Source organism: Gymnoscopelus braueri, assembly GCF_963280865.1.
Source record: "Gymnoscopelus braueri genome assembly, chromosome: 12".
Taxonomy (NCBI): domain Eukaryota; kingdom Metazoa; phylum Chordata; class Actinopteri; order Myctophiformes; family Myctophidae; genus Gymnoscopelus; species Gymnoscopelus braueri.
Window position 1 is genome coordinate 12,469,383 of NC_137614.1, and position 26,125 is coordinate 12,495,507.

Genomic DNA, 26,125 nt, shown 5'->3' on the forward strand with positions numbered 1-26,125 from the left:
AAGAAGTATAAATGTGTATGTTATCTAACCATAACCATTTATTTTTGCCCTTAAGTCATTTAAATCTTTGCCTGTCTGATTTGATTTTGAATAATGTCACAAGGTGAGACCTGATCAGCTTGACCTTTGACCCTATCCAAATCATGATAAGATGTAGGATTGATAGAGTCATTTTGGTCTCTTATCTGAATTATCATAATGTGTCTAGGGTCCCTTAACCTTAAAATGTCCTATTAATTATGGTCTCATAATGGGCCTGTAATACTGTCATGTTAAAAGTACTCAGTACTCTGTACTCTCAGTCTCTCTGTCTGCCAACCAAGGCCATGTAGCTGCAGCTGCCGTAAGTGGCTATCTCCAGAATGTTCCCAATCAGTTAAAACATGTCTTGTCAACGCTTTGCGCTTTAATGTCAAATGGTGTGATCTAATGTCCTAATGACCTGTATCTCTATACATGACCTATATCTCTGTATGACCTGACATCGTCACTAATTTACTCTGTCAGCTGTCACCCTGTCACAGATAAACCTGCCACATGTCCTATAATATCGAAGGGATAACTTGTTTATGGAACCATAAGATGTATACAAGGATACCCTAAGATGAACAACAACTTATTATTCAGACAGCCAGACGCCTTGTCCATCTGATGACTTCCTTCTACGTATGAGGGTCTTACAACCAATCAGAAGAATACACCTATATCTGATGCCATGGATGTCCAACTCTGTATAAATAACATTGTCTGTTGTTAAAACTTCAGTGTGATTATTATTCTTGTCTGTAACTTGTACTGTCTCTGTGTACACGCTCGAGCAATATAGACTGATCATTTTTGACTTACCAGGTGTCTGACTATCATTTCTTTGGGTGTTGACTGGACGGGTATTGGGGGTCTTAGTACCAAACCATCTTTTTACATCTTATTATAAAGTTAATTAATTCTTTATCACCAATCTTTTCACCAAAAATAACCGATCTACAAGCTTGTTGTGAGCTTTTAGATCTGCTATTTTTGGCTATCGTTCCCCCCGGAATATGGATGCTGGGGTTCAAATGGTAAATATTTCTACTTGAGGTTTCTATAGCCACAGAGGTGCAAGAGATAAAACAGTAACATTTAGTGTTTTTATAAGTTAAGTTTGTGTAGCTTCAGATTATGCATTGTGTGCATGCACACGACAAGTAGACCTTTCAACTGGGTCAATGGAACTAACGTATTAGTGTGCATTTCATAATGACAAAATGTTAATATTTATGAGGCAATAACGTAGTAGGTATAACACAACAACTCTATAACATTATGCATAGCTGCACAGTAACCAACTGGACCCGGACGAGTCCCTTTGGGTCACTTTGTACTCTCTCAAGAGTTAAATTAACACTGGGCATTTGTACAGTAAGATCTGAAGCTGGAACTTTTGGACAAAGTTATCTTTTGCTTTATTTCTATAGTTTTTTTGTAGGGGTCTATTTGGATCAATTTTTTACACTAAATTAACACTGAGGATTTTACAACTTTGACAACTAGGTTGTTGTCTTTTGTTCTGTTTTGTCTTATTCCCATCATTTATCATGTTCGTTTGTACACAGTAAATCCTCAGTGTTCTTTTATCCATGTGTAACTCTGAGAGTATGCAATTTAAATTTGTACCAATTTAACCATATGGAATCTTATGGGTACACTCAGTTACATAATGTACACCCTTGGCGTTCAATTTAAGATGCTGCAAGTGATATTTTTTTATACGTTCTTTTTTTGGTTAAAGCTCTATATTCTCATTGTGGTCTCCCTGTCTCTCAAACTCTTTAGAGTCAAGCCCCCTGACTTTTTGTGTTATCCTTTTGGCATTATTGTATAACTGTACCTCTGTACCATTTTGCACTGTTAATAAGTATTTAGTCAATCAATCAATCAATCAAACTATAGAGACAAACTCTGTATAGCAATGATCAGAATGAGTTTTTCTAGCAAAAAAAAACATATAACTTACACCCCTGTTAACACTCAGAGTTTTACAGTGTACGTAGGCATGGCACAGCTGTCTGTCTTGTGAACAGAGTTACAGACGAGCACAGATTCATCAGGGGGACAGTCACACTTGAACGGTTTCAAACTAAATGTCAGGTTCTGAACAAACAATGCAGGCCTCCTCTCATCAATTGAGAGGCAAATGTTGAAACTGCCAGAGGACAAAATTAAAGTGATAGTTCACCCAAAATAAATCAGCTATATTTCCCTCCTTTTTTTTTTTTTGCCCACCTTCACCTCATCTGAGATTCGCATAAAAGCCCGCCCCCCCTCCCCTCCCCTCCCCTCCCAATGCCCCACCTGCACTTTGGCACTCTTCAATACTTCATAACACAATTTTGTAAGCTATTTTCTGGGATATTTTTGAATAAACTGTCCAATAAAAATGTGATAAAGTATAATGGGGGCCGTGTTGGTTTCCTGAAAACTTCAAAAATCTATATACAGCAATGTCTTGGGTGTTCATTTAACTCTGAGAGTGTAAAATGTACCTTTTTACACTTTCAGAGTTAAATGTATTGTAATGGAGCAGTTTTGGTTTTCTGAAAACTTCCTTTAAATTAACACTAGGGTCTAACACTGAGTTAAAGTAACACTGATAACTTTACAGTGTATAGTACCTATTACAAACAACCTCTATGCACATTGTGACTCTTTACCACACAGTAAAATCCTTTAGTGTTAATTTAACTCTGAGAGTTACAAATGGATAAATTAACACTGAGGATTTCACATGTGTCGCCCCACGGCCAGCATACATTATCACATGCAGGAGCTGACCAAAGCACCTTTTATAAGGTCAGATTCTCCTCGGTGTGGACAGTGGACACATGCATCAGGACCATTGGATATTCATTATGCCATAATAATAATGCAGTCATACTATAATATCCTCCTCCCAACATCGCCATCATCATAATTGTCATCATCATCATTACAAATGAACATTTATTTAGTGCTTAAAAGACTTTTTATGAACAATTACTTTGTGTTATTAAACCATTATTGACGTGAATGTTTTGTGATGTTTAATAGCCTAGCAAGCTGAACAGTGTATATATATTTGCTCAAATGGAAATAAACTGGTCATTTTCAGAGAGCCTTTTCGATTAAATCCAGCATTCTATGCAAGAATAACATTTTTAAAAGTTACTTTTTATTCCTTGATATATCTTGACACATTTTAGAAATAATGTGCTATGTTGAAATAGGGACACATACAGATTCCTATACTGAATAAAGGTTTTAAATTATTCATAAAGAATATAGGCATTGTTTCAATAAGGAATAAAAGTTATCCTAAATATTTACATTTTCTATTTAATTTATAATTAATCACTTTTAACTATAAAGTTTTATCAAGGAAGTCATCAAGGTCGTTATTAAAGTATATAGGCATAATACATTATCCAAATACTATTAGGTAAAAAGAAGAGTCCTTCTTCCAGTTTATAAAGTAAGCATGTAAAACATTTGTTCCCCTTATTAAAAAAAATAAAAAATAGATACAATTAAGTTACCACTAGGTGTTAAAAAAAGGAAGGTATTATCCGGCCTGGTATGCAATTGTAATAGGAATAATTATCATATGGCCTAGTTGCCCTTCTATTCACTTAGTCTTAGATGAAATATTATTGTGCGGACATTCTCCACCAGGAGAACAAAAGCGTTCAGAGTCGCTTGTTGGGAAATAAAGAAGGGAAAAGAGAGAGAGAGAGAGAGAAAAGCTTAGACGCCGAGGTCACCCAAATTAATGGTGGATCTTTCTGTCCCTTCGCCACTGACCGGGTCACCGCTGTCCTGAGGCAAGGCAGAGGTCAGGAGGTGAGAGGTGAACTCCGGTGTAACTGCATATATTAGCGTCTGGCCTTGCAGCCTTAACTCCCGTAGAAGTGCAATTTTGTCTAATTATTACGATTGATCCTATAGTTGAAATATAGGAGTTTCAATGACGGCACCTGTGGACAGTTAAGACATACATAAGGAATGGATTGTGATTGCAGTTCCTTTTCCCCCCAGTGGAAATTCCCCAAAGTTTTCCTCATTATCCTTCTTTTTTTTTTTTTTTTTACTAATGAAGCATTTGTTATGAAGTTGTGCAAGTCGTCTGTAAATAGTCTATTGCTAAGGGAAATCTAAACAGCAATATAGCATTCAGTTATACATAAAAAGTGTGATCGTAAGCCTGTATCCTGATATTGTAATTGACATTAACCTGATTGACTGTCGCTTGGCTGTGGCTAACTGTGTTTAAAGGTCCAGCTTACAGATCGTTTACTTTTTATGAGATGTGATGAATCTAACAGGATTGCAAGAGAGGCACTGTAACTGTAGATCGAGCCATGCAGGCAATTTATTGGTCGGTCTGCAAAACACTACGGTGAGCGTTTTATTGTCTATACCGTCTGTACTCACTGTATGTGTTCAAACTAAATTCTCATTGTGTAATGTGTATTAAGCAATAAAAAGACGGAGAAGATCCCGTTCGAGGTGCGACTATATACAATTAAAATGCAACATATATACAAACCTTTGCATGCACTTTAGGTGCATGCAAATGTTTGCAGATCTGTTCCTCAAATAGACGGATCGACACACTTAATACCTGTGGTCAATAAATCTATCAGTCAATTATGGGAATGTAATCCTTCGGCTCACGGAGCCTAATGAAAACCATTAGCGAAGAGGATAGAAGAATAAAGTACAGACAAAATATAAGATATATCAGGATGGTGATTATTAATTGTTTTATCTTTTATATAGTCTCAGATCATTAAATGGTAACGCCCCAAAGAAGAGCGAGGCCAACAACAGGTGCGCCTGACTTTTTTGCATTAATGTAAACACTTGTAGAACAAATAACGACGGTGCGTTGAGACAAGAGATAATTAGTCAGGACGTCGCGTTCTCTTTTTACAACAGAGAAAGCACTTGATGCAAGTTCCTTCAAATATGCAGCCTGTTAGGCTACAACATTTTAATGAATAAAGTTGAATTTTCAAAATGCATTTGCTCCCTGTTTCAATATTGCACATATAGGCCTGAGATGAAACAAAAATAATCATATCTTCAATTGATTATGTACAACAAACATGGCAAAGTTGTAGAGTGTTCACTTTAATGAAATAAATACGTTTAAATAAGCTCCAAAGTAAAGTCGATTACTCAAATAAATAGAATGGAAATAAACAAAAGTTTCTATACGGTCAATTGAAATGATTTTGTTTTTTCCATTTACATTGTGCTGTGTAAGCGTGCGATTTAATGACTCGAATTTTAATATTCAAATCAAGCTCCATGTGCGCACCAATCTGAAGCTCAAGGACGATGACAAATAGCTTTAACCCGTTCTTGGACAGGCCTAGTATACAAACATGGGCCAAGAGAGGCACAGACTGGACAGATGAGGCTATCCTTCCTATACGCAAATAGAGGTGAAGCTTGATTGAGACGAATGCAAACTGGAAATCAAAGCATTTGGAAGGCGACGACATTGGCAGCATCGGCGACCTTGCAGCGTAACGCATGAGCCAGCGCCTGCAGGTCGGAGCGTTGCATGATGGCGGGCAGCTGGTCTGGAGGAGACGACGGTTCAGGAGGAGGAGGAGAGGGGCAGCAGGTGGTGTCCAGACTGTCCGAGCGTGACGGCGGTGGTGGTGGTGCCACGGGGTCCGGCGGCAGAGGCCGGTCCCTCTGCAATTTCTTCTGCTTCATGCGTCTGTTCTGGAACCAAACCTTCACCTGCGTCTCGCTGAGCTGCAGGGCGCCGGCGATCTCCAGCCGCCTGGCCCGCGTCAGGTACTTGTTGAAGTGGAACTCCTTCTCCAGCTCCGTCAGCTGCCTGGTGCTGAAGCTGGTCCGCGCCGTCCCGTTGCTGTGGGCCGCGGGGTGATGGTGGCCGTCCGTGCCCGTGTGGTGGTCGCTGTCGTCAGCGGCACGGAGGCTCGAGCCGACCATGGTCAAACCACAGGTCCCGTGCATGTTGTCTGCATGGGGAAGACAGATGACAAGACATGGGAACACTTATCAAGGAACATGAACAACATCAAAAACAAAAGTAGCACAAAATCAGTTTGGGGGAAATATAAAATAAACAAATATGTAGCCAATTGTATATAAGCTAAGATTATAATAATTCCAGATCCAAAAAAAGGCTTATTTCTGATACAATAAACTTTGAAATGTTTCATTTGCATAATTAGGCCTATAACACTTTTATAATTTGTGCAAAAATATTAACAAATGAAATATGATACTCAGGAATATAAGGTTAACTGAAAAATGAATTAATTGAAAAATATTTCTAATAACTATGTTTGAAAAAATATATAATCTGTGTGTCTGACTGTCCCAAAAACTTGTGTTAACTTGGGGAACACATTTCACAAATGGCAACAATAGTCACATTAGAATTTGTATCCTATAATGAGTTTTGATTTTGTTCTTGTAAAATCATAAATGTGCACAGACACACAAATTACGCTGAATCACAGAAAAAAAACATACCCCTGTTGTGATGCAAATGGTATTAATCAGAAAATAGTGAAAATTATGTTTCACAACTCATAGGGATTTAGTTTGTATGCATGTAGTGTGTGTGTGTGTGTGTGTGTGTGTGTGTGTGTGTGTGTGTGTGTGTGTGTGTGTGTGTGTGTGTGTGTGTGTGTGTGTGTGTGTGTGTGTGTGTGTGTCTATTATCTATCTATCATATATATACTTATACTGTACTTATACTGCTTATATATATATATTACACACACACACACACACACACACACACACACACACACACACACACACACACACACACACACACACACACACACACACACACACACACACACACACACACACACACACACGCACACACGCACACACACACGTAGGACCCTCGCACACAGAACCTTCAACCACTCAAAGTGTGCTATTATGATTAATGTACAGTACGGTATTTTTCTTTATCCTCTACTTAATGTTGCTATTCTTAAACTAAATCTTTATTATTGTTGTTGTTGCTGCTACAATGAGATGTAAAGCAATAAAGATATTCAATCTTGAATTTAGTTGTATTCCAAAGCCACTATAGCCTATTGGTCACAAACATCAATAACCAACCTATAGGCCGTGTCGAATGACAAGCTTAAGAGTTTACAAATACTTTCCCCCCCGTGTTTAAATGTCTCATTAGAGGTTTAAATGGTTCCATTTTTCCTTTGGAAGTATAGGTAGTACACATTAAAGTATCGTCTGTGCCACTTATGTGCGATGAATGACAGAAGCTGCAACTCGATCTTGATTTCTCTCTGTGCTGACACTGTGGCCGGTTGTCAGTGGGCGTGGGGAACATGGAAGGCAATGTGTTGCTGCTGCATAATGGAGTCAGTATGCCAGGTGATAGTACAACATCTCCCACCACAATTCACTGAGAGGAAGGTTAACCCATTTAGACCCATGAAACCTGAGATTCTAAATCCTATACACAGTTTTCTGAAAAACTATTGTTGCTATATCAGTGGTGCTCAAACTTTTTCAATGCAAGGACCCCCAAAAATTAGGCCTATATGTATTTGGCCGCCGACACCCCCCATCTCAAAATATGTTCCAGAAGCAAAGAAAATGTTCCCCTACAAAAAAGATTCAAGATTTTTCCTAAAATAGCAGATCTACAAGCTCATAGCCGCTTGTATATCTGGTATTTTTGAATAGCCAAAGTATGAAATATGGCTAAAGTGGTTACACAGCATGCGTTCCCGGTTTGATCGGGTTAACAGGCCTCTAGCCACTGTGAAAAGCATAGCAGATGGAAAGGTCAGTTGATGGGATAAATGTCGACATCCGTGGTTTTAAGAAAATGAATGTCAAGGTTACCTAGCATGCGAATGGGAGTGCACTGAGTGAATATGAAGAAACCCAATACAAAAAAAAGAAAAATAACAGTACATAATTAAGCACTTACGCTTTCAAGGAGAGCAAATCACATGCACACATTCTGATTAATGGCTCCTAAGATAATAGAATTGATGCCGGCCAGCAGGCATAAGAGAATCAAACTAAATATTTGAGGAATGACTTGCACGCTTTTAGAAATAGCCAGCCCAGGAGAGCGAGAGAGAGAGAGAGAGAGGGAATGGCTGGGGCCTTCCATAAGCCAAGGAGAGGGAAGAAGAGAAAAGGGATGGATCGATACACAGTGCCTCAGTCATCTGGGCATCCAGCCCACAGTAATTCAGGTGCTGTCAAAGCATAATTGAAGAATGACGCACTGGGAGTATATACACTGAGCCAGGAGATCAGGTTAAACAGGGTTTGTGGGGGCCTTTCTACATAGAGAAGAATACGGTAGGCTTTGTTTTGTGCCAAAACCAATACAGCCTCCAGAGTAATGCATGCTTTCACTAATGACACCAATACAAGTAACACAGTAGTACTAATGAGCTACTCGTATACCCGGATGATCCCCCCCATCAGAGATGTTACAAGGATACAAGGAGTATTAGGCACGTGTAACATTCTGAGAGTTGATTTGACTGTGAGAGTTTACAATTGTGTAATCAAATGGACCCATACACTCTCAGAGCAATGTGTATAAATGAACGCTGAGGATCTTACTGTGTTCACAAAAGTATGGTCTCAAAGGTGTGTGTGTGTGTGTGTGTGTGTGTGTGTGTGTGTGTGTGTGTGTGTGTGTGTGTGTGTGTGTGTGTGTGTGTGTGTGTGTGTGTGTGTGTGTGTGTGTGTCTGTGTGTGTGTGTAGGGGAGGTGCATTTGTCTTGGCATTGTATGCTGTTATCTCGTCTTATCTGGCTGGGCAAATACATTTGGTAATATTCATGTCTCGAAAATAGACCTTAAGATATGATATGGATGTCACGTTCCACCTCCCTTTAGCTAGCTCATATGGCTTAGAAAGATGTTTAGCTAGCTGAGGCCTACATCTATACCCACTATCTTTGCATTTTGAACAAGCACAGTCATAGATATTGCATTGTTTTGTGGTCATATAGCACTCCAGTCATAATAGCCATGTTTCTCACCAACACACCCAGCAGCTAATGGTTGCTAACACTGAAAATGATATGCAGCATGTTTAAAGCAGACAGACACAATGTAAATCCTCTATGCAAAATTCATGGATTCCAAGCAATGCACAGCAGCCAGTCAGTCAATTTACATTATTGATCAAATGAGAGAATCTATATAAAATATAACTCGAACAAACGAGAGGATCTGTGGGCATGTTCTGTATTTTCTATTGGTTTTTCATTTTATTTTCTTAAACCAAGATGTGTGCTCCCAGCCCAGAAGTCATCAGTCAGGGCAATGATGATCTGTGACAGCAATTATGTTAAAAAGGTGGACACATGTAAAGGTAGTGGAAACTGAAATCAATACCCAAGGCTCTCATTACAAACAGACAACTAATCAATAGTCAGGGAGCACTTCGGCTGCTTACAAGAGTAAGTTTTACTCAACTCCATGTGAATCTCGATACTGGCAGTGGGTTGTTGCATTATTCAGAGGGAACTGGTTAGCGTAAGGGCAAGTGTAAATAATTGATCATTTTCTCGTTTGAAACTCAGGGGTTTAGCAGGCCTGGCTCTTACTTCACCATTTCTCCTTATATTGTCTGAATTTGTTGCGTTTGCACGGTATAGAGGGGCAAAATTATTAAACAAAACACTAGTCTTATAGATTAACACGGACCTTTAGGGAAATAGCTAACCGAGTCCTGATATGCATATTCAAATTGGGTACATATAGGCTTTAGGCTAAACACTTATTGTTGCTTTTATTCCAACACACCAAACGTTCGATGTGCTATTATTATTCGATAAGAAACTACATAACATATTCAATTTTAGTTTTTTTTTGTTGACGATGAGTGTGCTAAATTCTGCGTGGTGACGTACAAAACACGTCAGCTTTAGCTTGTAGAGAAAAGTTTGTTTCATAACTTTGTGATTATAGGCTACGAGTGTGGCGACCCAAAAGTTGAAAAATAGATGTTTTAGTAGGCTAATTCGTTCACAGCAGTTATTATGTTAAAAGTTCACTCGATTGTTATATTTTCTACATGCAACGCTGCCACCCATTGTTGACAAAACTTACCAGCCCGATGCTGCTGACTTCTCTTCACTTTCATCCAGGCAAAAGTTGTACTCCTTTCGTTATCAGCTATGTCACACCCAGAGTGCAAGTCGGTTGACCTCTCCACCACGGCGACATGAATCTTAGGCCCATCGTGAGAGCAGATTTGAATATGTTCGTGATGTAGCAGTGACCCGAAGTCGGAGTGCAGCTCGTCGCTGCTCGCTGACGCGCAGTATCCAAGTCCTGGGAAGTCCTGCCCCTGTTCCTCTCCTCTGCAGCACGGAGGGACGCGTGGGGAGTGGGGGCAGGCCGGGGTTGAGAAGCCCGGACTCTGAGAGCAGGGTGGAGGGCTGTCCGAAGCAAACCTGCACAGAGCCAAGTCAGCCAACCCATGCACGGTCCCACCGTTACTGCTGGGGGGAGACAAGTGCTGCTGGCGATCATGCGATGAAATTGAAAATCCAGAGTCAACTTCCACGAGTAAGTTCCCCTCCTCGTCTAGAGCCCTGAGTTCAGGAGGAGTCGTCCTGTGATCGAGGTCCTGGTGGTTTCTGACCCCTTTTGCTAGGTAGCAGCCCGTGAACAGAGGGCTCTCCTCTCCTCCGGCCGTTAACTCTTGATAGGAAGTCATTATCACCCTATCCCCTGCATAATCATTGGACAGGGTTGCGATTCATGGCCGGCCTCTCAAGCAGCCAGTAACGCATGGTCAGGCGGCTGGACGACCATGGGGACATCCCTTAGTGGAGAAAACACATCCGCTGATTGATGGAGATGACGTGCCCTCTTGGTCTTGGCCAATAGCTGGACATCTCTGTCATCAAGCGGAGACAACACTGATTAGGCCAAGCAAGCAAGTTGTAAACTCATTTTCGGGTCAACATTTTAATAACCCCGGTCTGTGTGGCCTCTTATGACCAGGGGGCGTTCGAATTATTTTGAATGTCATGTCAGGCTGCGACCGAGTTTTTTGTCATTGAGGTGATGAGGGGCCACTGGGCCTGCATGTTATTCAGTCAGGTAAGATTATGCCAAATGTATTTAACCCCTCTTTGGACAACATTGCACTGTAATTGAAGATCATTACCTCTCTACTTTCTCCACTTCGATGTCGATAACGGTCCTTTGCTGATTCCAACGTGCTGGCTGCCTTTTTGCCTCAAGAGTCCTATTATTATAAAGACCAGACCTGCATTCAAAACAACTTTTCGAGGCTAAATTAACATAATATACAATGATGTAGCTAATGGATTATGCAAATCACGTGAGAGCTTCTTGAAAACCCGAGGCCCTCTTTAGTAAAGGGCTTAGGTCATGTGAAAGGCACACTTAATGGGTTCAGAGGTCGTGACAGCTGGTATTTAGAGGTTCAGTGGCAGCAGATTTGTAATTAGCCTCGAACAAATACAAAATGGCTCCGAGCGAAGATCAAGAAGTTCTCGTTGACAGAGAAGACAAGACATGCTCTCATTCCTAGTTAAACTACAGTCTACAGTATGGTCTTCTTTACAATTATAGGGGGCAGTATCAACTTCAAACCTCCCCAAAACCCAGCTTCTCTTCAGCTGCAAATGTTTTAGCTTATACGAATAGCCCATAGGCTTCAGACCCGCTTCCAGACAACATATTCTATTTCTAACCACTTATTAGCCCACTAAATAAGCCTATATTCGAAATTAGCCTTGGATCAAGACGGTCATGACAGTTTTGTATCATCAAGGCTAATTCGAAATAAAGGCTATAATGACATGCCCAAAATAGGGACACCATTTGATAACGAAAGCATAAACTCTCACACAACTCTCTTCAATGAATTGAGTGCAAAGGACCCCAATGGAAACAAGCCATGGGCTTTCTTAGCAGACCTTGTATTGAACTGTACTTTTCCTGTGCTTTTTTTTGTTTGTTGCAAACTGTTAATAAAGTATTCAATCAAACAAACACAAAACAATGTATTTTTTAACAAGGCATCGCATGTCTAAACAGCACAACGCATTGAAATAAGTGTACTGAAACAAACAGGTGACATTTGACAGTCAGACCCGCCATCGCCTAATTAAGTTGCCAGAGGATGTTTTCGTAGTTTTTTGAGAGCATGAGCAATCAAATAATTGTTTTTTGGTACCATACAGGACAGGCTAACAGATAACTTCTAGTTCCTCCAGACAAAGTTATTTGCAGTGGACCTAGATAGAGAAAATGTCATGGCACGCTGAGGTTTTTTCCCCCCCTCTCTCTCTCCCTCTCTCTCTCTTTTTGGTGACCTACTTTTCCTACAAGTCAAAAATCACCATGTGACTGTGTGGTACTTATGTTCACATTTATTTAGGAGAACATTGAATTTTTATATAACTACATATCGACGTGCTAATGCAAATATGATCTCCAAGTCAATCGTTTGACGCCGAAGGAGCCGTTGGATCGACGGGAATCAATGTACAGTGAAAATAATTCTTCACAGCTGTTTTCTGCGGGGCCCCCAAAGCCCTAAATTACCACACTAAAATTAGACTATTAGAAATGTATATAAATTAGCCTCTTATATTTTCGTGGTCTTTTCCGTCCTGCAGCTCAAACTTATTTAATGTGTTTTGTGTCTCTGGTTCGTTTCTTCATCAAACTTATACAAATAATATGTCATATCCTGTTTAAATTTGAGACCATGTGCAGGTCAAGTTACATAGCTTAGTTCATACGATTTTTTTATTCTGTGAGTTTTATTTTTTATTATTTTTGCTGTTGCATCTCATTTAAAATGATATAGGCCTATAGGCAGGCACACTACAAGAAATGTAAATGACATAAAGTAATAGAAAGAAGATAAGTAGGCCCTGTATTTATTATTATTATTATTATTATCATTCTTCTTCTTATTATTATTAGTATTATTGTCATCATCATCACTATTATTATTATTCACTGAATAATAAACAGATTATCTAAATTATTTGTATTGTCATAAATGAGTTGTAAAAGCAATCAGAATATCACCATTCGGCACAAACAGCAAAAGCCCTAAAAACAAAACCTATATAGGTGTTTGCTATCGTCATCTATAAGCAATATTTTTTTGCATCTCTCTTAAGCCTCCACCAGTAGTAATTACAAAACAATTCTCCGTAATGAACAACTTATAACTGCGTTCTTACAACACAGAAATATGGTCCCAGCTGGGCGAGTTAATGGAATTCTACAGGCAGCCGAGGTGCTGAATGACTGAGTGCAATATATCCCTTCCCTCCGTGCATTTGCATGGTACACTTATCCATCTTGGTGTCAACTCGGAGGTTACTCAGGGTTCACGGCGCTAGCTTGTTTCTCTCCTCTACACTCAATAAATAAATCTCCGCAGCTTTCTGTTTACCGCCTGAATATAAATTTGTTTGCAGTCGATCGAAGACCTGTGTGGAGGTATTAGAAATTGTATTTCTGTAATGGCTTTCAGCAGAGGAAGGGTGGGGGTGGGGGGGGGGAGGGGTTGTATAGAAAGGGGGAAAAGAGTCGAAAAAACAGGTGTGAGCAATCTCTCAGTTTCCCATATATGCAAACGAATAAAAAATGTATGAAAATGTTTTGAAAATAGCAGATCTACAAGCTCACAATGCCTCCATCGTGATGCGTTGTGAGCTTGTAGATCGGCTATTTTCAAATGGCCGAAATGTAGGGCTGAAGTTGGTAGTGTATGTTTTGTAATAATAATCAAAATCTACAAAGTAACTATAAGTTTTAAAATAATTGCATTCGCGTAAAAGTATAATATTTGCCTTTGAGATGTAGTGGAGTAGAAGTAAAAGTACTGACAATTGGAAAAACTCCAGTAAAGTAAAAATACCTCAAAATGGTATTTAAGTACAGTACTTGAGTAAATGTAGTTAGAATTAGAAAAGGGATTGCAGAAAGGGGGAAATGAGTGGGAAAAAACAGGTGTGACCAATCTCTCGGTTTCCCATATGCAAACGAATTAAAAAAAAGAATTGCGCCACAGCCGTAGCCTATCACGGCGGTCGGACGCAATTCAAATCGCATTTAAAACCAAGTAACCTTTTTTTTTTATCTTACAGGACAAGGACACCGATCCGTGTTTGTTTCTAGAAAGTGCCATATGTTTGATTAGCATATTTGAAGTGTTTTCCACCTCGCTGCCCCGGACTCCCCTCAGCAACAGAAGTTATATTATCGCACTCAGCACAGAAAAAAACAAGCGATCTTGAGCTTGGCTCCTTTTGACTGGACAGCTTGCAGCTTCCCCTAAAAACAGGCGAATTTGGGTAAGGGCTGTCTGAGGAAAATAATCTGACGCTTTCCCCCCCAAATGAATGGAGTTGATTCCCCTCCAACCACAGTCTGGAATGCCTATGTCCATACTGTCCAGAAATAGGCTTATTCTGTCAATGGTCTCTTGGATGAGTGAACACTGTAAATATAGTCTTTCACATTTGGCAGACATCTCTCTCTCTAAAACTTCCTCTCAAAACTCACTGCATGCTTTTTCCATCATGGTCTCTCCCTCCCTCTGTGTCCCTGACACACACACACACACACACACACACACACACACACACACACACACACACACACACACACACACACACACACACACACACACACACACACACACACACACACACACACACACACACACACACACACACACACACACACACACACGCACACACACACGCACGCACGCACACGTCAAGTATTGTCTCCATTGTTATGACTGGAGGTGAGGTAAACATGGCAGCAAGCACTTTGGGTGGCTGTGTCAGGGAGGAGGAGTGAGGGAATATTGACTGATGCTAATTTGTTTGCCTCCATTGCCTCTGATGTGTGTCAATATAAGCCGTGGCCCTGGGATCACGGTGGCCCATGCTAGGATTATCTCTCCTTGGGTTCGTATTGACCCCCCCTAACCCCTATAGCTGACAGTGTGCTTGTAATGATGCTACGACCGGGGCTGCTGACACCAGACCCTTGTCTAACCCTCCACCGCTGTCAGGTCCTCATTATTTGTCATCTCTCGACCCTCAGAGGACTAGGGGGAATTAACCAGCGCTGACAGATGACTGTCACCACCGACCAGGGGAGGTCATTGCCGTTAATGCAGTGTCCGTCCAGGTTGACGCGCACGGGGGACATGGACGGGCGATGATGACCTGTTGGTCATATCTAAATCACGTTCACATGAATTAATTTTTGATCAAGGTGAAATCATCATAAAGGCAGTGGTGGAAAAGGTATACTCAAATGTTTTACTTAAGTAAAAGTATCAATACTGCAATGTTTAGAAGTAGCCTACTCTGTTACAAGTAAAAGTCCGGAATTCAAAATGTACTTGAGTAAAAGTACAAAAGTTTTGGTATCAAAATGTACTTAAAGTACCAAAAGTAAAAGTACTAAAATGTTTGAAAATAGCCGATCTGAGCTTGTAGATCGGCTATTTTCAAATAGCCTATGTATAAAATGGGGCTTAAGTGTTTAATGTATGTTTTATAATGTAATCATTTCTATCTAGTAACTAGTAAATAAAGTTTTCAAATAATTGTAGTGGAGTAAAAAGTAGCTACAACATTTGCCTCTGAGATGTAGTGGAGTAGAAGTAAAAGTATAGACCATTGGAAATACTCCAGTAAAGTAAAAGTACCTCAAAATTGTACTTAAGTACAGTATTGAGTAAATGTACTTAGTTACTTTACACCACTGCATAAAGGTAATATGAGAGATACAGACAGACAGACAGACAGACAGACAGACAGACAGACAGACAGACAGACAGACAGACAGACAGACAGACAGACAGACAGACAGACAGACAGACAGACAGACAGAGGGATGAACAGACACATATTCCTGCATGGCCATCAGCGACTGACCATTTTGAACAATGGCCATCCATATGATTGATGGAGCATGTCAGTTTATTTCAAATATTGACATTTTTGATAAATAGTGATGTCAGTGGTAGCTTAGACGTTTATCCAGCCCACACAGAATCCTTAGAATTATTATTTTTGGGGGTCATTGTATGAAAATCAAACGTTGTCCTTGCTCTCCATTGTTGAATACTAGAAGCTTGTCACAGTACATGAACCATAATCATGAATCCGAATGGAACCACCATGCAAATAGCCTGATAACTGCATTCTGAAGGGTACACGGTATGACACTGAAGCATGGGGTGTAAAGTAACTACATGTACTCAAGTACTGTACTTAAATAAAAAAAATTGGTATTTTACTTCTTTGGTATTTCCAATTTTCAATATTTTACTTCTACTCCAGATCTCAGAATTATTGAGATCCACTACAATTATTTGAAAACTATTACTTTGTATGATTATTATTACAAACATACATTAACCACTTCAGTCCTATACTTTGGCCATTTGAAAATAGCAGATCTACAAGATCTATAAGATCTTGTAGATCTGCTATTTTCAAAATTATTTTATACATTTTGAAAACGGGAAGTACATTAAGTATATTTGATGTCAATACTTTTGTACTTTTACTCAAGTACAATTTTGAACACCATGACTTTAACTTTGTGTGATGGTGTGAGCTTGTAGATCTGCTATTTACAAAATATTTTTTTACATTTGAAAACTTAAAATGGGACATTCTGCATAATGAGTAGGCTACTTTTACTTTTGGTAAGTACATTTTGATGCCAATACTTTTATATTTTTAGTACATTTTGAATTCCAGACTTGTAACAGTATTTCTACATTGCAGTATTGATACTTTTACTTAAGTAAAACATTTGAGTACTTTTTTCCACCACTGCTGCAATGAAGCAATTCCTTTAATCCTGGTTTCCAACAGAAACAGCCTGTAGTGTATACTGTATAGTATGTAGTATACTACTGCAGCAGGCAGCGCTTCACATGGTTCTGTGAGCCAAGAGGCTTGGAGTCGGCACAATCCCAACCATCATGACAACAAGCCATCAGTCATCTCCCACCAGAGCCGCTGTGCACACTTTGTGTGTTTCCGGACTTCTTACTGTGGGAAATGAGCAGGGTTAAACATGAAACAGGGGGAAATGTTCATCATTGCTGCATATACAGTATAGTGTGCCACGATATGTTCTTATTCCTCATTGTTTTTTCACTGCAGGGGAAAGAAAGAGGGAGCAACAGCATAGTCTATACCAGGCTACTGGTTCTCAACCTGTGGGTCGGGACCCCCAGGGGAGTCCCCACATTATCTTTTTTTTTTTTAGGGGGGGGGGGGGGGGGGTCCCAGATGACAGTGAAGTGACAATTTAAGGACCTAAGGACCTTTAATACCTAAAAAGAAATGTCAAACAACATAAGAAATTGGCAAACATTTTGAAAATAGCCAATCTACAAGCTCACAATACTTTGCAAGGCGGGGCGTTGTGAGCTTGTAGATCTGCTATTTTCACAATATATATCTAATCTGTGGAACCGAGTCAAACTAAATGTAATGCCTCAAATCCTACAATTCCAAGTGCTTGTCAGGGTGGGGGGTCCCCAGTTTAAATATGATTATGTTGGGGGGTCCCCAGTTTAAATATGATTATAGTTCAAATATAATAATTTCGGGGGGTCACGGTCTGAAAAGGTTGAGAACCACTGCATATAGGCTGCTGTCTCATGGCTACCGCCTGCAGCTATATTAGGATATTCTAGTTAATTACAAAATATGAACAAATAAAATAGCCCCACCAGCTATCTCCCCCTAATAATGTGTAGCCTATCTGTCATTTCTGATTCAGGAAAAAAAAGTGACATCATTGTGATGAGTATCATGATCTCAGAATGCTCATTATGTTCATGATCTCTGCGATCTTTACAATATTTCCATAAGGCGTGTATATATATGCAAGAATAATCATACTGATAGTGTGCATTGATTACAAGCTGTGTGATAAAGCCATCGGCGGCTCAATCACTCTTGAGCAATCAATGACGATCAACGTGTGACATTTAGCCTACCAGCCTGCTGTTGTGATTACAAGTTTATTCATTTTTCTGTACTGTACAATTTTAAGGTATTTTTTACTTCATGGAGTATTTCCAATTTTCAGTAGCCTACTTTTACTTCAACTCCACTCTCAGAGGCAAATATTGTGCTTTTACTCCACTAAAATTATTTGAAAACTTACTAGTTACTTAGATTTGTAGACATGAAGTAACCTCTTCAGCCCTATTTGAAAATAGCTGATCTACAAGCTCACATGATCTGCTATTTTCTAAAGATTTGTATACATGTGAAAACGTGTTAAATGGAACATTCTGCATAATGAGCACTTTCTACTTTTGCTACTTTAAGTACATTTTGATACCAATACTTTTGTACTTTTACTCAAGTAAATTTTGAATTCCGGACGTTTACTTGTAGAGGCTATTTCTACATTGCAGTATTGATACTTTTACTTAAATAAAATTAAACGAGTAGCCTACTTTTTTCCACCACTGCTATTATTAGGCCTAGGTAATAATAGATATAGGTCACGTGACTCTGCAGATATTGGGGGCCCGCTGCTGCGACAGAGACAGTTTCATCAAAACTTACCTTTTTTTTATCGTCACCGATCATCCTTAACTGGAATGCATTTAAAATGCCATTGATCTTGATAATGCTGTGCCGTAATATGACAGCAACAGTTGTATGAGAATTCAGGAAGTCAAATTCCCAAGATTGATGAGTCGTAGCAGGTGAGTTATAATCCATCCACCTGAGTGATGCCCGGGCGTCGTTCCACATGGAGGAGCGGACAAATAAATAAAAGCCATAAAGGTGACACAGGAAATTGATACTTAACAATCATCTTGAGCAACAACAAGCACCTGGATAAAGACTGCTGGCCACTAGAGTTACTGCCGAGGAGAACAAGAGGAAAGGATGAGAAGGTTAATGGTCATAAAATGAGCAGAATCTTGTTGAAGGGCCAACCACATAAAAGTGCAGTATTTAGTTCATTATCAGATAAAATAGGCTTAGGCATAGTCACTTTTATACACTCCCTCTGCCCCGTTTTAATGACCAGGGTTGCCACTTTTTACGACGTGGGATCTGCAAGAGGCTTGTCTGTGTGTGTGTGTGTGTGTGTGTGTGTGTGTGTGTGTGTGTGTGTGTGTGTGCCTGGAGCTAATTGAAAACTGCTGAACAGTGCCAAACTTCTATGCACGCCCGCCTACCTCCACCATTCTTTCCACTACATTTTATAATCGACCTCAATGTTGCTGTGATCAACTGAAACCAAATTTGGAGTAATAGATATGTCATTCTTGGACGACTGACGTCATATATCAGTGGTTCTCAACCTTTTCAGGCCATGACCCCCAAAATAATCATATTTGAACTGGGGACCCCCCAAAATAATCATATTTGAACATGGAGACCCCAACCCTGATAATTTGGAATGTATAGGAGTTGAGGCATTACATTTTGTTTGACTCAGTTCCACAGATAAATATTGTGAAAATAGCAGATCTACAAGCTCACAACCATCACAACGTTGTGAGAGCTTGTAGATCTTGGCTATTTGGGCTTTTTTTTGCCTCTTATATTATTTGACAATTTGACAAATTTTTGACCAGCTCTTATAGTATAGTTTGTTGATTACTTTTGATGCAGTAATCTTTTTATTTTTTTTATTTTTTATATAGCTCTTAAAAGTCCTTAAATTGTCACTTCACTGTCATCTGGGAACCCCCCCAAAATCATGTGGGGGGGGTCCCGACCCACAGGTTGAGAACCACTGTACAGTCATAGATGACTGATGTGCAGACTGGTCACACAAAGAGATTGAGATAAACATTGTTAACATAACACTCCCAATAGAAAAAAAAGAGGCATTGTTGTGATGGTAATATAATATCAAGAGTGCATGTCATTTATTGATTACAGTGAAAATGATTTGCAGAATATTTTGCGCCATGTCTTATAATAAGTATAAACAATGGTTTTATTTTTACAGCATATTCAGAACAGTCATCAGGGGAATCCGATATGAAGTACAGTATTTATTTTTCCCAACTATAATCCTAAAATTGTTCCACGGCATTTGCTGACGGGACAGTGGAAAAACAGCCAAAATAAGGACAAAAAAAGGAAAAGAAATGAATCACAGACCATACCAAAAGATGGTTTCATGGCACTGAGAGAGTATTTATCTTGTCACAGATCCTAAATAATTGTTATTATGATCAAAGTCCCAAATCTAAAAACAGTTGTTTCATGTTCAGCAGATTTGCCTCCAACCAAAACAGATGTTACCAAATTATAGAAGTGGGAAATAACCAGTGGTGGAAAAAGTACTCACATGTTTTACTAAAAGTATCAATACTGCAATGTAGAAATACTCTGTTACAAGTAAACATAACAGTATATGTATAAAATGTATAAAAATCTTTTTAGAATTGCAGATCTACAAGCGATGCGACGCATTGTGAGCTTGTAGATCGGCTATTTTGAAATGGCCAAATGTATAGTGCTGAAGTGGGTAATATACTGTATGTTTTGTAATAATAATAAAAATCTACAAAGTATACTAGTAACTAAAGTTTTAAAATGATTGTATTAGAGTAAAAGTACAAGTACAATATTTGCCTCTGAGATGTAGTGGAGTAGAAGTAAAAGTACTGACAATTGGAAATACAGTAAAAGTACAGTACTTGAGTAAATGTACTTCGAAATCGTTACTTTAAACCACTGGAAATAACAACTTTACTAGCAGCTATACCCAATCAGAGAACAACTTGCTAACTTACATGTTGAAATAAAAGTAGACTGTTCACCTCCCAGTGGGGCCCTTGGGGGTGTTTATTGACCCTTGGGGATCCCCCCTTGACCCCATCAAGAGAATTACTGCACTCCAGTGTGGACTCTCCTGGCTTTTAGTGTCTGGAAGCAGAATGTGCAAGACAACCAGAGGTAAGGGTCCCATTCAGCCCTCTCCTATCCCAGGCACCATTAGCACCATAAATCACGCAGCATACGCAAGAATGCTAGGAATCCAACACTGTCTGCTTCTTCTTCAGCCTCTGCCCCTCTCTCTCTCTCTCTCTCTCTCTCTCTCTCTCTCTCTCTCTCTCTCTCTCTCCCCCCCCACCCCTCTCTCCCTCTCTCTCTCTCTTCCACACAGAATATATTTCAGTTTAAACGGTCTTGTGTGAAACTCCAGTCTGAATCTTTCCAACTTTTCTCTAAGCAAACCGGTCCAGTTTTACCCTTCGGCCTTCCAGTGTTACACTGAGGATTTTGCTATGTACTGTAGCTTCCAAAGAGGTCTACTGTCTCTAATTCTTAAGTGCAGAAAGTAGTATAGACACTAATTAATTTTTTAATCAAAATAACCAACAGAGACCTTGCCGCAAATCGTGTTAAGTGGCAGCTGATCGATATTTGTCCATAACTGAGTGATTAGCATAGGCTATGGTCAGGCAGGCAGTCGTTCTATTCAGCACCACTAGGGGTACAGCTTCCTCAAGCATAGAGGCAGAAGATTCTGCTGCATTCACCCCCTTCACCTCATGGCTGTCATTGGGGCCCCTTTCTGAACAAAAAATCTAAAGATTGAAATAACGCCTTCACACAGGGTAGTTTGAGAACTAAACATCAAACCTCGCGTGGGAAAGGCCAGTCCAATACCAGGCAAGAACGAAGATAGGCCTCTGATAAAAAAAAAGAAAGCCAAATGAGTGATGTGTGCTCGGCCTAAAAAAATAAAGCTTCTCCATAATTCAAAATCTGGGATATTCCAATAAACCACCAATCACAAGAGGCCCCTCCAACACACCCCATTGTAGGGGGTGTGTTGCAATGCAAAATCTTAAAATACTCAAGCATTTACAGGAGGCCTGGAACTCTAAATATGGAAACTGTGCTAAGAGACAGAGCACTAGACATGTGGTTCTCAACATTTTCAGGCCGTGACCCCCAAAATAATCATTTGAACTGGGGACCCACCACCTGCACTTGGAATATAGGAGTTGAGGCATTACATTTTGTTTAACTCGGTTCCACAGATAAAAAAGGTGAAAGTATTTTCAAAATGTTTGCATCTTTCTTATATTATTTGACAATTTGGTCAAACATTAGCCAGATTGACAAATAATATAAGAAAGAGGCAAACATTTTGAAAATATTTTCACAATCTTTATGTCACCCCCCAGGGGGGTCCCCGACCCACAGGTTGAGAACCACTGCACTAGACCACTGGACCACTACACCTTCAAAGTTGACATGCCACCTAGCACTTTTGAAGTGTTCGATATGTTAGCCTTCAAAACACCCGCATTTAATGATGGAAGGCTTGCTACTCAAACAAGGAATCTTTAGAGACTGCAGCACTAGATCACTGCACTATCACGGCTTCAGTCAGCACCGGCAGTTGTCCCCTAGTGCTTTTGAAGTGTTGTATGTTAGCCTTCAAAATGTTAAAGTACTCCAGCAATTATCTGACTGCAGGAGGCCTGGGACTTGAAACTCTGTCTGTGCTCAGAGACAGAGCACTAGACCGAGCCACCTTCACACAGTCAACAAATGTCACCTACAGTAGTACTTTTGAAATGTTCTTTGATATGTTAGAGAAAGACCTTTAAATCCTGAGGGAAATTCAGCTGCCATAGCAGCACTGCAGTACGGAGGAAACAAAAAGGGTAAGGGTAGAGAACAAGTACAGAGAAGTAGTAACACTAGTGAAACAAATGGTAATAATATAATATAAAAGACCATTTACAATTTACAATTTAGGCATTTAGCAGACTCTCTTAATCCAAAGCGATTTACAGTAAGCAAGGTAAACATGAGGTAATACATCAAATGCATAAAAATTGTAATCTAGGATCATAGGTAAACCAAAAATCATCAGTCTAAGCAGTATAATATCAAAACATAAATACTCTACATTGAAACTACACAAACTATAGTATGCCAGGTCAACAAATGAACCTGCCGTCTGTCTACATAACATCCTATGTAAATTACATTGTAACATTTGTATAATCCTGCAAGGTTGTCAAGGCTAGGGCAAGTGCTACGGGCTGGTGGATTACGGCGGAAGATTGGGAGTGCGTCTGCATTGAAGTCAATGAGAACCGGCTTGACCAAATTATGAATAAGCAATATTTTTTATGACATCGACCTTTATCAGATCATCAGTTCAGGAAAATAATGAATATCACATGTTCCTATCTCTTGTTTTTCAATATGCACCCATATCATTTTATGAACGCATGTAAAGAGCAAAGATGTTACAGTATTCACTATATTTGTGAGGTCTGCCCTCCCGCCTCTCTCTCAGTATAAAGATAACTTAAAAACCTACCTGGCCTTCTGTGCCTGGGCTGGTCAGGTGTGCATAGTGTAACAGGCAACCAAATCACCAATAGGTGGAAATGGAGGCGAAGCATTCAGTCACCAACCAAAACAGCATGAATAGACTTGGAGACCTGTATATGGATGGACTGACCTTGCCGCCTGCACTAGGCCTAGTCAGAAACAAATAAAGCCTTCAAAAGACTCAACTCGGGACGCCTGAATCGCAGCCCTCCCCTCCCTCCTATCCAGAATCCGGGTCTGGAGCTCCGCAGTGTTGCTGGCTCCACTGTCATGTGCGTCCACGTAGGTGGTGCGCCCCATTCACCTCCATAGCTGTGCCTTGGGTTGCCTCCCACAGTGTCAGTGGGCTCGCCATCAATTCCGGGTGCCTGACACGGTGCCCATGATAGCCTCATCTTTCTCTCCCTGACCTTGTCCGTGACCCACGGGAGGCCCCCCGTCGAGGTCCACATATCTGATGTGGTTCTCCCATGCGTGACATCCAAGTGCCATTCGTAGCATCGTTGTGGAGACGCCATCCGGGGCCTTTTCCTGCTGTATACTGTGAGCGTAACCATTAAAGTACAAATAAACATTAAAGTACAACAACATATGAAGAAAGCAGTAAACTCACCTCATCAAATACAAGGTGTGTGTGAGTCACACAGACAGAGGGGTCCTCACCTGCAGTTTGTGAGGGCCCACCGAGGACAGCACCGTCAGAATCGTGTTCTTTGACTTTTCCAGTGCAATTCAACACCATCCAAACACACCTGCTAGCAGAGAAGCTTGCAGTGAGGCGGGTGGACTGAGGTGCGGTGGCATGGATCACGTACTATCTTACAGGTACACTGGAGTATGTGAGAATGCAGGGGTGTCGGTCTGATGAGAAACACAGGTGCTCTCCGGGGTGCTGTGCTCTCACCCTCCCTGGGGAGCAGGAGGACGACGTGGTGAGGAACTTTGTGAGCAGGGAGTGCACCTGGACAAGCAACTGGACCGGACTGACAACTCTGATGCCCTCTATGGCAAGGGTCAGAGTAGATCGTTCTTTTTGAGGAGAGGTGTGTAACAGGCAGTGGTGTAAAGTAACTAAGTACATGTACTCAAGTACTGTACTTAAGTACAATTCTGAGGTAAATTGACTTACTCCAATTTTCATTACTTCTACTCCACTACATCTCAGAGGCAAATGTTGTACTTTTACTCCACTACAATTATTTGAAAACTTTAGTTACTAGTTACTTTGCAGATATAAATCATTATATTATAAAACATACATTAACTACTTAAATTTTATACATAGGCTATTTGAAAATAGCCGATCTACAAGCTCACAACGCGTCGCGACGCGTTGTGAGCTTACATTAATGTCAGGGACACAAGCAACCCTGTACAGACTGGTCAGGAAAGCGGTCTCCCTCATTGGGGGCTACTCTGGACAGGGTGGAGGAGGCTACTCTGGACAGGGTGGAGGAGGCTACGAAGGTGCGTATAGCGAGGAGGCTGAATACTACCATGGTTGGACAACCACTCACTCCCCCTCCACCTGGAGACTGTGGGGACTTTTAGCAGGAGGGTAAATGATAGATTCATCCTACCCTAAGGGGACACACTGTAGACTTAGACTGTCTTTTGTGCCGTTAGCTATGAAGATGTATGATGCACGCACACGATGGCCGCTCTGCTCATTCAATAGACTAATTAGCTCACAACTGTTCATTACAGTAAGGACACTAAATGACATGAGTACCGCGTGTACTCTTATTACATATGTCTGTCCTGCGTTAAGCATGCACTGTTGAGGGTTGATGTGCCGTGGCAGACCTGTCACTCTTGGTTCAATAAACCCTAAAGTCCAGTTTATAGACGACATACACAGAAATTACCGTTTACATGCGCAAGGCATCTTTATTGACAAACAAGGGAGATTCCCTCTATACTATGTGAATAAAAGAACAGCAAATTAATGATATTAAAACAATACGACCTGATATATCACGAAGGCAATTCGCTCCACATCTAAGTCTGCATGCAAACAAGCGTTCGGTTGAGCGCCTGGAGAATTCTGAAGTTCTTATCTATTACATTCAGTATATCAACGCTGTGGCTATCAAGGCCTGTCTTCTGACTGCACTCTATAAAGTAAAGGTTGACGGCCCAAGGTTCCACAATGGACCATCAAGCCCTCCTTGGGTACGAATTTAGTACCCACAACAACACAAGATTAAACACTTAAACAGTACTTTATAGAAATTATCCACTTGCATAACATATTTCATGTTTAAAAAATCAGGTCCCATTATTCTCTTTTTGAGTCATGTGAGCCGAGGAAAACCCTTTTCTTTGAAGGGGAAACTCTGAACTAGGCTGGGGCAGTCCCAAACCTACCATCTGGACATGAGCTCTTATTGGGGACAATTACATCATTTGATTCCATATTGCATTGCTAAACTTAGGGTCCCTCAGTGGGGCATTCCCACTGAGTTTTCCTTTACAAGCAACTATTCTAACATGTGTAATATATATATATTTAAAAAAAAAAAATCATTTATCTTGTTCTCTGTGTGCATTTTTGGTTTCTTCTCCAATTCCTCTGGTTGAGGTGGTCACTTTTCCGAGCCCGGAGGAGGAGGTTCCGACAGAGCCCAAGACTAGGCCCCCCCCCCAACCCATCCAGTGCCATTAACGAATGTACTTGGCAC

General features: G+C 40.3%; 1 protein-coding gene across 1 annotated transcript; it reads right to left on the minus strand.

Moving 5' to 3' along the window:
- Nucleotides 1–3,165: 3,165 nt before the first annotated feature.
- hoxc1a (homeobox C1a) lies at nucleotides 3,166–10,756 on the minus strand (the record flags this gene model as incomplete). The annotated part of the gene is made up of 2 exons (XM_080443802.1): nucleotides 3,166–6,020; nucleotides 10,144–10,756. 2 exons carry the CDS (start codon nucleotides 10,754–10,756, stop codon nucleotides 5,503–5,505), a joined length of 1,131 nt encoding a protein of 376 aa, XP_080299928.1. The 3' UTR covers nucleotides 3,166–5,502.
- Nucleotides 10,757–26,125: the final 15,369 nt, after the last annotated feature.